The sequence below is a fragment of the Odocoileus virginianus genome, chromosome 22 (assembly GCF_023699985.2).
Source record: "Odocoileus virginianus isolate 20LAN1187 ecotype Illinois chromosome 22, Ovbor_1.2, whole genome shotgun sequence".
Lineage (NCBI taxonomy): Eukaryota > Metazoa > Chordata > Mammalia > Artiodactyla > Cervidae > Odocoileus > Odocoileus virginianus.
The window spans coordinates 33633438-33647707 of NC_069695.1; the positions used below are offsets into that span (position 1 = coordinate 33633438).

A 14270-nucleotide genomic window follows, 5' to 3' on the forward strand; every position below is an offset into this window, starting at 1 on the left:
AGTTGACAGCATCTCACAGGCTCAGAAGAGCCTACACTGAAACCATCCCCTTTGACTTGCTGCCCGGCTTTAGCAGCCAGAAACCAGAAGGTGGCAGCAGAGAGCTATTCTAATGGAAGAGACTTCTGAGTGAGCAGAAAGGACAGCTAAAGAGCAAAGTGGGACAGTGAATGCTCTGTGTCCAGAGACCCATGCTTCAAGAGAAAATGGAAGGAGAAACTAAATATAAATAGATCTAAGCTCATAATCACAGATGTTTCATCCATTTGATTTCCAGTGACAAAAGGGGCACTAAGGAAAAGATTGTAGAATTCATTACATAAGGTATGAGACATGAAGAGAGAGAAATAGACTTTAAAATTATAAATAATGTTAATGAATTATAGATTATGAATACACTTCAAATTATTTACTTATTATGGATAAATTAACTTCTCAGAAAGGTTCTACTAATTTATACTGAGCTGGATACTCCAGCAGCTTATGAGAGTCACTATACTGATGTGTCTTTGCCTTTATCAAATATTAGTTTTGATTTATGTAAAATTGCCATAACATGTTCTTTTTTCACAAAGTTACTGTGAGAGTAGAAGATAATGCATACAAAGTAGTAGGCAAGAAGATATTCACATTAAGTATTCAACAAGCAGATTACTTTCAATATATTACTTAGAATCTACACATTTATCAGGAGACAGACTTGAGTTAAATGTGCAAGTCAGTTATCGAAGACTGTATTAGCCTAAAAAGTGAAAGTAGCCCTATTCTATGCAGTTAAGTTGTTTATCCCTAATATTTTTAAAAATATATCATCTATCAGGCTCCAAAACATTTTATATTCAATATTATTCATTTATCCACAAGGCACAATGTAAGTATTGTTATACACATTTAAGAGGTGAAAAACCTAAGCTCAATATGGTTAAGCAATATTCTCAATATTTTCAAAACAAATACTTAGCAGAACAGGAATTTAAATTAGGAAACATTTGACTCCAAAACCTATACTCTTTCAACAAAATCACATATCCCTTTGAAAAGAGAGAAAAAGAAATAAAATTAAGAGATTTAAATGGAAATACTAAAGAGCTAATTAATCACCTCTTTTCTGGCAAACAAAGCCCTAATCCAGTAGAATAGGAATGGAAGTTATGTTTTCATATAGTTTTTGCAACAAGTCGAATAAAGTTTAATTTCGTTCTCAAATGCTTGTGCCATCAATATGCTTTATTTATATCATACCTTCCAGGTCTATTTACTACACCCACGTACAAGTGTCAGGAAAATAAACTGCTACTTAACTAAGGGAACACCTAGTTGCCTCTTGAAGAACTTAAGCCTTAACATACCTTCATTCTATCTCTGTTTTATCTGTTATCTTAACACTTTTCCCCAGTAAACATGTATGACTAATTGGATGTCCCAATATTACAATTAATGACTTCCTTTCATTCAACTTTGCTGAAGTATTCCTCCTCTGAATGTAGTAGAGAAGAATATTAGTAAACTAAAATCCAATGGAACAAAAGAAAAAGAGTGAAAATACGGATCAAAGAGAGATAAAGAAAAGTGACTATGCTATCAATTTAAAGCACAAGTGACTCTGAGCTTCTAGGTTACTTAAAATAGAGGGACACATGAAACTTTAGAGCATGCTTAATTATTAATAAGAGAAGGAATAAAATTTATATCAAGAATATTTTTCTTAGTTCTGAAATCTAAAGTAAACCAGGTGCATAGACTTTTGACCATTTTGAACAGTATGACCACTTCTCTCACTAGTATGAAAAACCTAAGTACCAATGGTCAACTTTGAACATACTTTTACCAGCCTTTATTAGAAGCCAAGGACATCGTATCAGTTCATAACTCAATAGAGGCAGTAGCAGATGATGAAAAGTAGTATCTTCTAGATTTCAATAAGAGACATAAACCCTCAAGAATCTAAATGAAAAAATATCAGAATATTCATCATATAATCATTTTTATAAATACCATCATGTCTTCTGTCCATTTTTTGATTGGTTTGTTTCCCTTGTTTTTTAATATTGAGTTGCATGAGCTGTTTGTATATTTTGGAGATTAATCCCTTGTCAGCTACTTCATTTGCAAATATTTTCTCCAAATCTAAAGGTTATCTTTTCATCTTGTTTATGGCTTCCTCTGCTGTGCAAAATCTTTTAAGCTTGATTAGGTCTCATTCATTTATTTTTATTACTCCAGGAGGTGAGTCAAAAAGATCTTGCTGCAATTTATGTCCAAGAGTGTTCTGAATATGTTTTCTTCTAAGAGGTTTATAGTGCCTGGCCTTATATTTAGGTCTTTATTCCACTTTAAGTTTATTTTTCTGTATGGTGTTAGAGGGTGTTCTAACATCATTCTTTCACATGTAGCTGTCCAGTCTTTCCAGAATTCCTTATTGAAGAGACTATCTCTTCTCCACTGGAGACATTTCTCAAAAAAAAAAAAAAAAATACAGAGGGCCAACAAACATATGAAAAGATGCTCAACATCACTAATTAAAAATTAGAGAAAAGCAAATCAAAACTACAATGAGGTAGCACCTCACAACAGTTAGAAGAGCCATCATCAAAAAATCTACAAACAATAAATGCTGGAGAGAATTATGGGGAAAAGGGACACTCTCACAATGTTGCTGGGAATGTAAATAGGTACAGTCACTATGGAGAACAGTACAGAGGTTCTTATAAAACTGAAAACACAGCTACCATCAGTTCAGTTCAGTTCAGTTGCTCAGTCATATCCTACTCTTTGCGACCCCATGAATAGCAACACACCAGGCCTCCTTGTCCATCACCAACTCCCGGGGTTTACTCAAACTCATGCCCATCTAGTCGGTGATGCCATCCAGCCATCTCATCCTCTGTCGTCCCCTTCTCCTCCTGCCCCCAATCCCTCCCAGCATCAAGGTCTTTTCCAATGAGTCAACTCGTCGCATGAGGTGGCCAAAGTACTGGAGTTTCAGCTTCAGCATCAGTCCTTCCAATGAACACCCAGGACTGATCTCCTTCAGGATGGACTGATTGGATCTCCTTGCAGTCCAAGGGGACTCTCAAGAGTCTTCTCCAACACCATAGTTCAAAAGCATCAATTTTTTGGTGCTCAGCTTTCTTCACAGTCCAACTCTCACATCCATACATGACCACTGGAAAAAAACATAGCCTTGACCAGACGGACCTTTGTTGGCAAAGCAATGTCTCTGCTTTTTAATATGCTCTCTAGTTTGGTCATAACTTTCCTTCCAAGGAGTAAGCGTCTTTAATTTCATGGCTGCAATCACCATCTGCAGTGATTTTGGAGCCCCCCAAAATTAAAGTCTGACACTGTTTCCACTGTCTCCCCATCTATTTCCCATGAAGTGATGGGACCAGATGCCATGATCTTAGCTTTCTGAATGTTAAGCTTTAAGCCAACATTTTCACTCTCCTCTTTCACTTTCATCAAGAGGCTCTTTAGTTCCTCTTTACTTTCTGCCATAAGGGTGGTGTCATCTGCATATCTGAGGTTATTGATATTTCTCCTGGCAATCTTGATTCAAGGTTGTGTTCTTCCAGCCCAGCATTATGCAGAGCTACCATATGACCCAACAAATGCACTCCTGGGCATATACCCAGAGAAAACCATAATTCAAAAAGATACAAGCACTCCAATGTTCATTGCAGCACTGTTTACAATAGCCAGGATGTGGAAAAAACCTAAATGTCCATCAATGAAGGAATGGATAAATCTGTGTACACACACACACACACACACACACACACACACACACACTGGAATATTACTCAGCCATAAAAAGGAGTGAAATGATGCAATCTGCAGAGATGTGGATGGACCCAGAGACTGTCATGCAGTGTGAAGTCAGAAAGAGAAAAAGAAATATTATATAATATTGCTTATATGTGAAATCTAGAAAAATGATACAGATGAACTTATTTGCAAAGCAGAAACAGAGACACAGATATAGAGAACAAATGTATGGATACCAAGGCAGACAGGGTGGTGGGAGATTGGGGTTGACATGTGTAGATAACTAATGAGAACCTACTGTATACCATAGGGAACTCTCTACTCAGTACTCTGTGATGACCTACATTGGAAGGAAATCCAAAAAAGAGGGGTTGTACTATACATATAGCTGATCACTTTGCTCTACAGCAGAAATTAACACAAGATTGTAAAGCAACTATATTCCAATAAAAATAAATTTAAGAATTGCAAAAAAAAAAAATCATCAGTCTTACCTGGAAGAAGCTGTATAGTGCCCAAGTCAAATTTTGGCTTATTAAAGCTTTGTTCTGTTATTGAAACGGACTTGCTCAGTAGGTTCTGACTTTTACTTTAGTCAAATAAAGGGTCTATAAGCTTTGATTCAGAAATGAACAAATAGTTGAAATGAGAGCCAAGATTTTTTTCTAAAAAATGTTCCGGGTTGCTTGAAATATTTGGGAAAAAAAAACTCAAGGAAACTAACAAACTTTTAAACTATAGACCATACTACTGTGGCCTAAAACAGTCTAAGGACATAACACATTGTCTTTTTCACATAGCATTAAAAATGACACTTAAAAAATACTACTCAGTCATGAAAAAGAATGACATAATGCTATTTGCAGAAACATGGATGGACCTAGAGAATAAAGACTAAGTGAAAAAGTCAAACAGAGAAAGACAAATTCCATATGATATCACTTATATGTATAATCTAAAATATGACACAAATGAACTTATTCATGAAACAGAACAGACTCACAGGCATAGAAAACAAGCTTATCATTACCAAAGGGGAAGGGAGGTGGGGAGGAATAAATTAGGAGTTTGGGGTTAGCAGATACAAGCTACTGTATATGAATAGATGAAGATTGGGAACTATATTTAGTATCCTCTACTAAACTACAGTGGAAATGTAATGTGAAAAAAATATATATATATATATATATATATATGAATTACATTACTGTACAAGAAACTAGCACAACATTGTAAATCAATTATACTTCAATTTAAAAAAAGAAAAAAATAACCATTAAACATCTAAATTTTTGAAACAGAATCATACAATATCTGGGATCAGACCACAAGGGAATTAAAGTGGAAATCAATAACAGAGAGATAACCAGAAAATTCCAAGATATGGAGAGACTAAACATATTTTTAAATAATACATAATCCAAGAATCAACTGCAAAAGAATTTTAAAATATTTTGAACTAAATAAAAAATGGGGATGTAATTTATCAAAATTTGTGATACGCAGAAAAGCAGTACTTAAGGAAATTCACAGCACTGAATACATATATCAGAAAAGAAGAAAGATCTAACATCAAAAACCTAGGTTTCCACCTTAGAAACCTATAAAAACAACAGCAAATTAAATACAAAATATGCAGAAGAAAAGAATGAGAACAGAGACAACACTACAAATCCTATGTACATTGTAAGGATAATAAAGGAACACTGAAAAAGTATTTGTTTAAAAATTATATAACCTAGATAATCACCAATTCCTTAAGAGGCACAATCTTCCAAAATTCACAGAAGAAGAAACAGATGATCCAACCACTCTGGAAGACTTTTGGTCTGAGACAAAACTATATTCTTATTTTAAGATCTAGCAATCACATTACCTGGTATTTACGCAAAGGAGTTGGAAACACAGACCCACACAAAAACCTGCACATGGATGTTAATAGTGACTTTATTTATAGCTGCCAATACGTGGAAGCAACTCAGATACTTATCAACAGATGAATGGATAAACAGTGGCAGCCAGACGGTAGAATATTATTCAGTGCTAAAAAGAAATGAGCTATTATATGTCATGAAAACACACAGAGAAACCTTAAATGTACATTAGTAAATAAAAGACATCAATCTGAAAAGGCTACCTATTGTGTGATCTCAACTATAGGACAATGTGGAAAACATGAAAGTATGGAGTAAAAGATCAGTGGTTGCCATGGTTTCAGGAGAGGAATGAAGAAGAGGAGCATATAAGATTTTTAGGGCAGTTAAAATACTCTGTCCTTCAACTCAATTTTGCTGTTACCCTAATGCCACCCTAAAAAACCCAAAGTCTTAAAAATGATCCCTACTATGGTTATTTTGAATTTTTGAACCTAACTGAATCTTTGTTGTTCAGAGTGTATGTTTAGTTAGTATCCAATTGACTATTTTATTCCAAGACCAGCATCAGAAGAACTTGTCCCCAAAGTCACCACAGCTACCTAAAAGCCATGCTACTTTGGAAAATCACTCTAAAATAAGTGTATTAATAATTTCAAAGTGAGCATATTAAAAATCACACAGAATTATGAGTTAAATTAATTAACTTGTACAAAGAGACCTGCATACAATAAGCTTGCAGAAAACTCTGTAACCCTTTCTACTGCCATCCTTCTTTCCTACTAAGTTTCCACTTAGTTCTAACACTATAAGTTTATCCTGGAATCAGAGTGGCTTGATATTTTACTTTTCTACCAAAATTCCAATATGTCTGAGCAAAAAGCCCTGTAAATTCCTGCAGCTTGCATAGAAATCTTCTACTGAAGTGTTAAGAAGTTCTTAACATTTGATGAGAGCTTTCAAGATTTATTTTTTACAATATCACATTCTCCAGATAACACTGAATGATTTTCTGGTCACACCATAATTGAACACATTTTTCCCTTTTATTGATTCATCTCCCATCACTATTAGCTAATTTTATCTTAGGACCTGGCTAATCACATCTTTTCTGAATAGACCAGTTATTAGGATTGAATGTATGGAAATACTGTGGCAAATCATTTGCAACAGCTGGAAAATTCCAGAAACTGCTAGATACTTTGATTGTTCTGAATAGCTTCTAGTCTAAGTTGCCTAAAACTTCTTGGGGCATTTTATGATGTATTTGAAAAAGAAAATTCAGAAAGTCTATTTCTAAGACACTAGAAGGTTATTTTTCAAATCTAGCTCAGAGGTGGTTTGGTTGTAATTAATTTCTGGAAGACAGGTACTAAGGACTAATTTCAGGCCAGGATCAACAAATACACAAAATTTTCTGCAAGGAAAACATGATGCCCTGACTCGGAAAATTATATAGACTTTCCTTGATTAGTCATTGAAATACAGTGGGTCATTACAAAGGGAGAAATTATTAAAAATCAATCACTACAAATACAAATTATCTAAGAATTGTCTATAAATTTACTTTTAAGTTATCACCATTCTGGCACATATATACATCATAGAAATTTAGTGTCCTAGATATATTCAACTCAGAGATTAGCAGACATGTTTAACAATAGGGAGTATTTACTGAATGGAGTAATTTCATTCTGTTACTTCCTTCTAGTTATCTCTCAGCTACCACAGGGTGATAAAAATCTGATGAACAACTTCTTTAATTCTGCTTGATCTAGCCAGAGAGACACTTTGCCTTGGCAAAGCAAGTACAGAGGAGTCAAATTAAATTTGCACTTAACCTACAAACTGTAGTTTACGGCATCAGGAAAATTTAGAAAAAAACAAACAGTTCAATACAACATCCTTCTTAATAGGTGAATGCCTCAGATTAGTGAAGCAATACATATGAAGAACTAAAGTAGGTTGTGACAGCTATGGGACAAATACATGAATGATATTAAGGGTTTCCTGTCAACTGAAAAAAATAAAACATTGTTAAATGGCCAAATCAGTGCATGACATTTTCACTGACAGTTTCAATGAATAAATTAATCGATGGCCATAAGTACACACATATTAATGAAAAATTAAATTTAAATAACATAATCACTGCCATATTTCTAAAATAATTTTGAGATTAATTTTTTTATATATATAATTTTTATTATACTAATTTCGGAATATATAAGATATGAGCATCCCATTCAATAAATAACCCAAGGGAAGAGACACAGACACAACACACCAAGTCAGCCAGACAGCTGGTCTCAGTGTGGGAAGAAAACGCTGATCTTTCAATACAGAACCACTTATGGGAAGGCAATCTACATGTCCTAAACAGCACAAGACAAAGTCTTCATTGAAAATAGTTCTACTACAGGGCCTGGACAGAAATGTAGATTCTACATGTTACAGATACTTGTATAACCAAAGTCTTTAATTTAAAAAAATGCCGTGGGACTTCCCCGGTGGTTCAGTGTTTAAGAATTTTCCTGCCAATGCAGAGGACACAGGTTCAATTCCTGGTTCGGCAACTAAGATCCCACGTGACACAGGGCAACTTAGCCCACAAGCACCACAACTACTGAAGCCCACGCTCCCTAGAGCCCATGCTCTGCAACAACAGAAGTTTCCACAATGAGAAGCCCAAGCATTGCAACTAGAGAGTAGACCCTTCTCACCATGACTAGAGAAAGTCTGCTCATAGCAACAAAGTCCCACAACAGCCACCACCCCCACCAAAAAAAAAAGTCAGAGATGGGAGAGGTTTGGATGTGATGTGTGATGGACAAAAGTAGCCTGTTAAAGTCGTCCCTTGGGTGTGGAAAAATGAAGTTGACTTTGCTAGTCTCCATTTCAAGTGCCAGGGAGAGGCTATTTGTCATCTCTCTCACTTAGGAGTGAATCTGAGGTCTACAAGCAGTTGTTTTCACAGCGCTGTGGTCAACTAACTGCTTGGTACTCTGGAAGCTAATAACGTGCAGGTCTAATGTAGGCATTCTCTGGTATGGATGCAAGGGCACTTCCCATCAATCCCTTCTTCCTGCCAGAGACAGGAACTATTTCACAGGTTAGATATGTAGGATGAGACTGAAGCAAACATCACTCTCTTCTAGGGATCCAGGTAGTTTAACGTTGGTGATAGAGAAAAGTAGGCACAAGTGTCAATTAGCTACATTGAGCCCCATTTCTCGTCTATCAGGGCTGACCTCTAAAGAAAAGTTGATTTTTCTTCTGATTTATAGGAGTGACTTTTCTGAAAAAAACTAATATAGCTTACACTAAAATCTATCAATATTAAATCAATAAAGTTCAGGCTCATTACCCTTTTCATAGCTAAGAAGAAAACAGAGATACAAACCTTGAATTTTCTTCTCACTTCCGCTACTTTCTGTTCTAATTCCTCTGTTTTAAATCTGGTTAGGTGAAAAACAGCACTGATGTTATAAGCTTCCTTGTATAGTTGTTTAAGAAACTCTTCATTTTTTGACCTCATTTTCAACAAAGATTGGATTTCGGACTCGAGCTCTGATTTTTTCCTTATACTGTAAAAAAAATAAATAAATGAAGCATAAATATTGATATGATTATTCCAAAAGAGGATATATTGAGGCAAATATATTTAATAATGATTAAAAGTGAACAAAATCATATTTTATGTTGCCAAAAATACAAAATAACCATACACTTAATCTAAACTAAGAGAAAAAAAATCCCCAAATTCCATTTCTTTTTCTGCTTCTCCTGATGGCTACTTCTAATCGATAAGCTGTGCTCAATATCAGGAGAAAAAGCATATTAATAAGAAAGGCTTGGCAAACTAAGATGCTCAAATTTCAGAGCACTGAGTTCCTTCTATAGCCACCCATCCTTTCTAATCCTACATAACATTGCTACTAAGAATAATAAAATACAAGAAAAATTCAGCCCATGAAAAAGAGAAACAAAACTCAACAAAAGGAAACAACGAAAACAAATTTCTCAAAAAGAAAACCAATAGCTAAGGGAAAAGAGTTGGTAGGGAAAAAAAGAAGGTAAGACATTAATATCACTGTAAGATTCCCAAAGACACAGAGAAATACAAGATTCTATGGCACACTAGTTGTCCATATTAGTTGTCCATACTAGTCCACAGACTGGTTGTCCACTAGTTTCTATGGCAGTTACTGTTCACACTGGGTACTGCCTTTGTTCCAAATATAAATCACTGAGGCATACAATATAAGAAAATACAAATATATATATATAGTTACACTCACAAATGAGGTAACCATGTTTGTAGAATAGAAATGGAACTAGAAAGCAAAGTAGCAGTTAGGGACTTAAGGACAGTCATTACAAAGAAATAAAAAAGTAACTGTGAGGTCATTGGTGTGTGGTAATTATTTCACAAAGTATATGCGTGTCAAATCATTACATTTCATGCTTTTAACGTGTACAATCTTGTCATTTGTACCTCAGTAACACTGAAAAAATTTTAAATGAAATGACAGGTAGGAGGTGTGTGTAACAAAATTTTATGTGAAAAATTTCCAGTACTGAAAACCAGAATGGGTCATTAAATTGAAAAGTCCCACTTAGTACTAAACTGGATATGTTAAGACACCCGGAAACACACACCCCCATAGATGTGCAACTGTGAAATTTCAGAACTCTGAAAATAGGAAGAGAAAATTCTAAACTTCCCAGAGAGAAAAAACAGATTATCTACAAAGAAATGATATCCAAATATCATCAGATGTCTTATCAAGCAAAACTAAATGAAATACAGGTAAGCTCAGATTTAACGTAAAACTGATGACTATAATTAATAATAGTAAAAATAATACTGTATTAAATACAGGAAATGTGCTAAGACTGTATATCTCAAGTGCCAGTGTTCTGGTCTGGAGAATTCCAGGGACTGTATAGTACATGGGGTCGCAAAGAGTCAGACCCACTGACTTTCACTTTCACACCACAGGCATACACACAAAAGGTAACTGCATGAGATGATGTCTTAATTAGCTTGATTGGGATAATCATTTCACTATGTACATTCAAATCATCATGATATACACCTTATGTATGTACAATAGTTTAAAAATTAAATGAAAGAATAAAATGAATAATACTTTCAAATTAATGAGAAAAAATGACTTTAGATCTAGAATATGATACCTTGAGAAAATCCCTGTTTGAATGAATATGGATTGAATAGAAAATGAGGTGTGAGTTCATGGAAACAGGAGTGTCTATTTGAATAAGATTTTTCACACAAAGAATGGAAGAGCATTTTGGGGATGCAGTGCTCTGCTTTGTCTTGTGTTTGCTTCTTCTAAGCTGAGCAATATTATACAATGTTAATAAACTATTAAAATAGAGAAAAATAACAATGACTCATGGAAAAGAGGAAAAATTGTAGGTGCCAAGCCTCTGAGTATATTAAGCAAGAACAGCGTCCATGTGGCAAGTGTATGGGTGGTGAGTACTCCTATACAGAAGAGTCTTCCATTATTGGATCAGAATGTGTGAAGACAGATGCAAATAGGTTGTTAAGAGAAAAGGTAATTCCCATTTAATTGCATGTATGTTCTTTATGAATTACAGTGGGAGATCATTAGCTTAAAATGAGGGTGATGTGCATATTAGGATTGAGGAGAGAGAGAGGATATGAAACAGTTGTCAGAAAAACTGAAGTGTCTAGAAATTTCTTGGCATGTTAAATATTGCTTGAGACTTATAGCCATGGAATTTAAGTTCTACTCAAGGGCAAATGTATTCCAATGTTAATGAAGCTTAAATATGAGGGCCTCTAACTGATCCTAGCCCTTAAAAAGTCCTTTGAGTGCCCCTCATGGTATTTTTACATGGTCATATGTTTTTGTTAAGTTTGCAAAAATGAGATATTTTAACCACAATTTATTAACACTGTTTTCTCTATTTTTCCTTTTCTAATATAATTTATCTTCTGTCAAGTGACATTAAAATGACTGTGAGCATTTTGTATTATAATTTTATGCTCCTTCTTTCATAATGAGGCTTCTCCTTCTATAACCTTTGAAAGTGAAAGTGAAGTCGCTCAGTCGTCTCAGACTCTTTGCGACCCCATGGACTGTAGCCTACTAGGCTACTCCATATATGGGATTTTCCAAGCAAGATTACTGGAGTGAGTTGCCATTTCTTTCTCCTCTATAACCTTTTAGGGTCCACCAAACCAGTATCCACCCATGATGACAGTAATTAGTATAGTTGTGTTTTGTTAGCCACAATCAACTGTTAGGATCCTGGTTTAGTCCAAAGATATACTTTCAGGTCATAGAAACAAAGTTTTGGAAGCGATTTTAAATGAATGCTTATTTTGATTACAAGTAGGTTGTATAAAAAAGGAAGGAAAACAAGAAGGGGATATACAAATACATTAGGGATGAGAGACTAATCATCATAAAGGGTTATATAATTGCTGCAGCAACAGTAGAACGAGAGGAAGTACACTAAAGAGAGAGGTTCTGGTTGTCAGGGAGGAGATTCTTAAAATCAAGATCAGCGGGTAACTCCAGTGCTGGAAATGACAAGATGGTTTGTGTGAGGTAGAAGACAAGATGGTTAGGAATCTGGAGGTCTAAGAACTGAGAATCCAAGTTCTAGTATGTACTTTAACAGAGACCAAATTCAGATTTTGATTGCTTCTGAAGAGCGAGCAAACAGAAACAGGAAGGGCTATTTACCTGCAAGATTTCAATCCCTTAAAGTCTAAAGTAGTAATGCATCTCTGAGTAGTTAATTTTGAATAAGGCATATACCATTTTCTCTATCTAAAACTTAAAACTAAAACTTAAAAAATAAAATAAAATAGCTTAAGCATTTTCATTCAAAAGTTTGCTGCTAAATGCTAGAAAAAATCATATTCTATATCTATACTCCTAAGAAGTAACTCAGATTAATAGGCTGATAAGATATAGCTGTATGCAGGTCAGGAAGCAACAGTTAGAACTGGACATGGAACAACAGACTGGTTCCAAATAGGAAAAGGAGTACATCAAGGCTGTATATTGTCACCCTGCTTATTTAACTTCTATGCAGAGTACATCATGAGAAACGCTGGGCTGGAAGAAGCATAAGCTGGAATCAAGATTGCTGGGAGAAATATCAATAACCTCAGATATGCAGATGACACCACCCTTATGGCAGAAAGTGAAGAGGAACTAAAAAGCCTCTTGATGAAAGTGAAAGAGGAGAGTGAAAAAGTTGGCTTAAAGCTCAACATTCAGAAAACTAAGATCATGACATCTGGTCCCATAACTTCATGGGAAATAGATGGGGAGACAGTGGAAACAGTGACAGACTTTATTTTTGGGGGGCTCCAAAATCACTGCAGATGGTGATTGCAGATATGAAACTAAAAGACTCTGACTCCTTGGAAGGAAAGTTATGACCAACCTAGAGAGCATATTAAAAAGCAGAGACATTACTTTGCCAACAAAGGTCCATCTAGTCAAGGCTATGGTTTTTCCAATGGTCATGTACGGATGTGAGAGTTGGACTGTGAAGAAAGCTGAGCGCCTAAAAATTGATGCCTTTGAACTGTGGTGTTGGAGAAGACTCTTGAGAGTCCCTTGGACTGCAAGGAAATCCAATCAGTCCATCCTAAAGGAGATCAGTCCTGGGTGTTCATTGGAAGGACTGATGCTGAAGCTGAAACTTCAGTACTTTGGCCACCTCATGCGAAGAGCTGACTCACTGGAAAAGACCTTGATGCTGGGAGGGATTGGGGGCAGGAGGAGAAGGGGATGACAGAGGATGAGATGGCTGTATGGCATCACCAACTCGATGGGCATAAGTTTGAGTAAACTCCGGGAGTTGGTGATGGACAGGGAGGCCTGGCATGCTGCAATTCATGGGGTTGCAAAAAGTCAGACACGACTGAGCGACTGAACTGAACTGAAGATACAGCTACACAAGTATGAAAAACACAGTACCCTGGGAATTCATTCTAAGTATTCCAGGCTATTCAACAACTTCAATCATATTCTAACTGCTATCTCGACAAATAAATCACCATCCTGTTAACTCTTGATAAACATATTTCATAAAATATATCAGTTTGTCTTTATAGTGTTCAATAGCCTTTTTGCTCATTTCCCTTAATGATCAATCTCATCTTTGGATCACTGCAGTTACAGTGGCATTTTCTTGCTTGAGGTATGGTAGAGCATTAGAAGTAGGTATTTAGAATATTTTACAGAGCTTAAATGTAAGAAAATGGCTATATAGAAATTCATACCACACAGTTAACTTCAGCAAACTAAATCCAAACGAATCAACTTCAAGTCATCTTAAACAAGTTCATTTCCTTGACTTAGGCTGCTGAAGCCTATCTATCATGTGAATAAGCAATCAAGTAAAACTATTTGCTCACATCAAAAGTCCCAAATACAAAGGGTTCATTGTAAATGGATGCTGGCTTATTTGAAAGACAAAATTATTAAATTATGCACTGCTACTCCAAGGTAAGTAATCATATACCATCATCATCACCAAAAGATCTTGCAGATATTTGTTATACACAGAGTACTGAACAAAGTTTGTTGAAAATTGCATCTCTCT

The 14270-nt window shown here is 35.4% G+C and overlaps 1 protein-coding gene across 4 annotated transcripts in view; it reads right to left on the reverse strand.

Moving 5' to 3' along the window:
* CCDC178 (coiled-coil domain containing 178) overlaps positions 1-14270 on the reverse strand; it is a 395761-nt gene that overhangs the window by 255734 nt on the left and 125757 nt on the right. For all 4 annotated transcript variants that reach the window (XM_070452800.1, XM_070452799.1, XM_070452797.1 and 1 more), the window contains one exon: positions 9046-9229. In XM_070452800.1, the coding sequence (XP_070308901.1) occupies positions 9046-9229 (184 nt within the window). The remainder of the gene's footprint in view (positions 1-9045; positions 9230-14270) is intronic.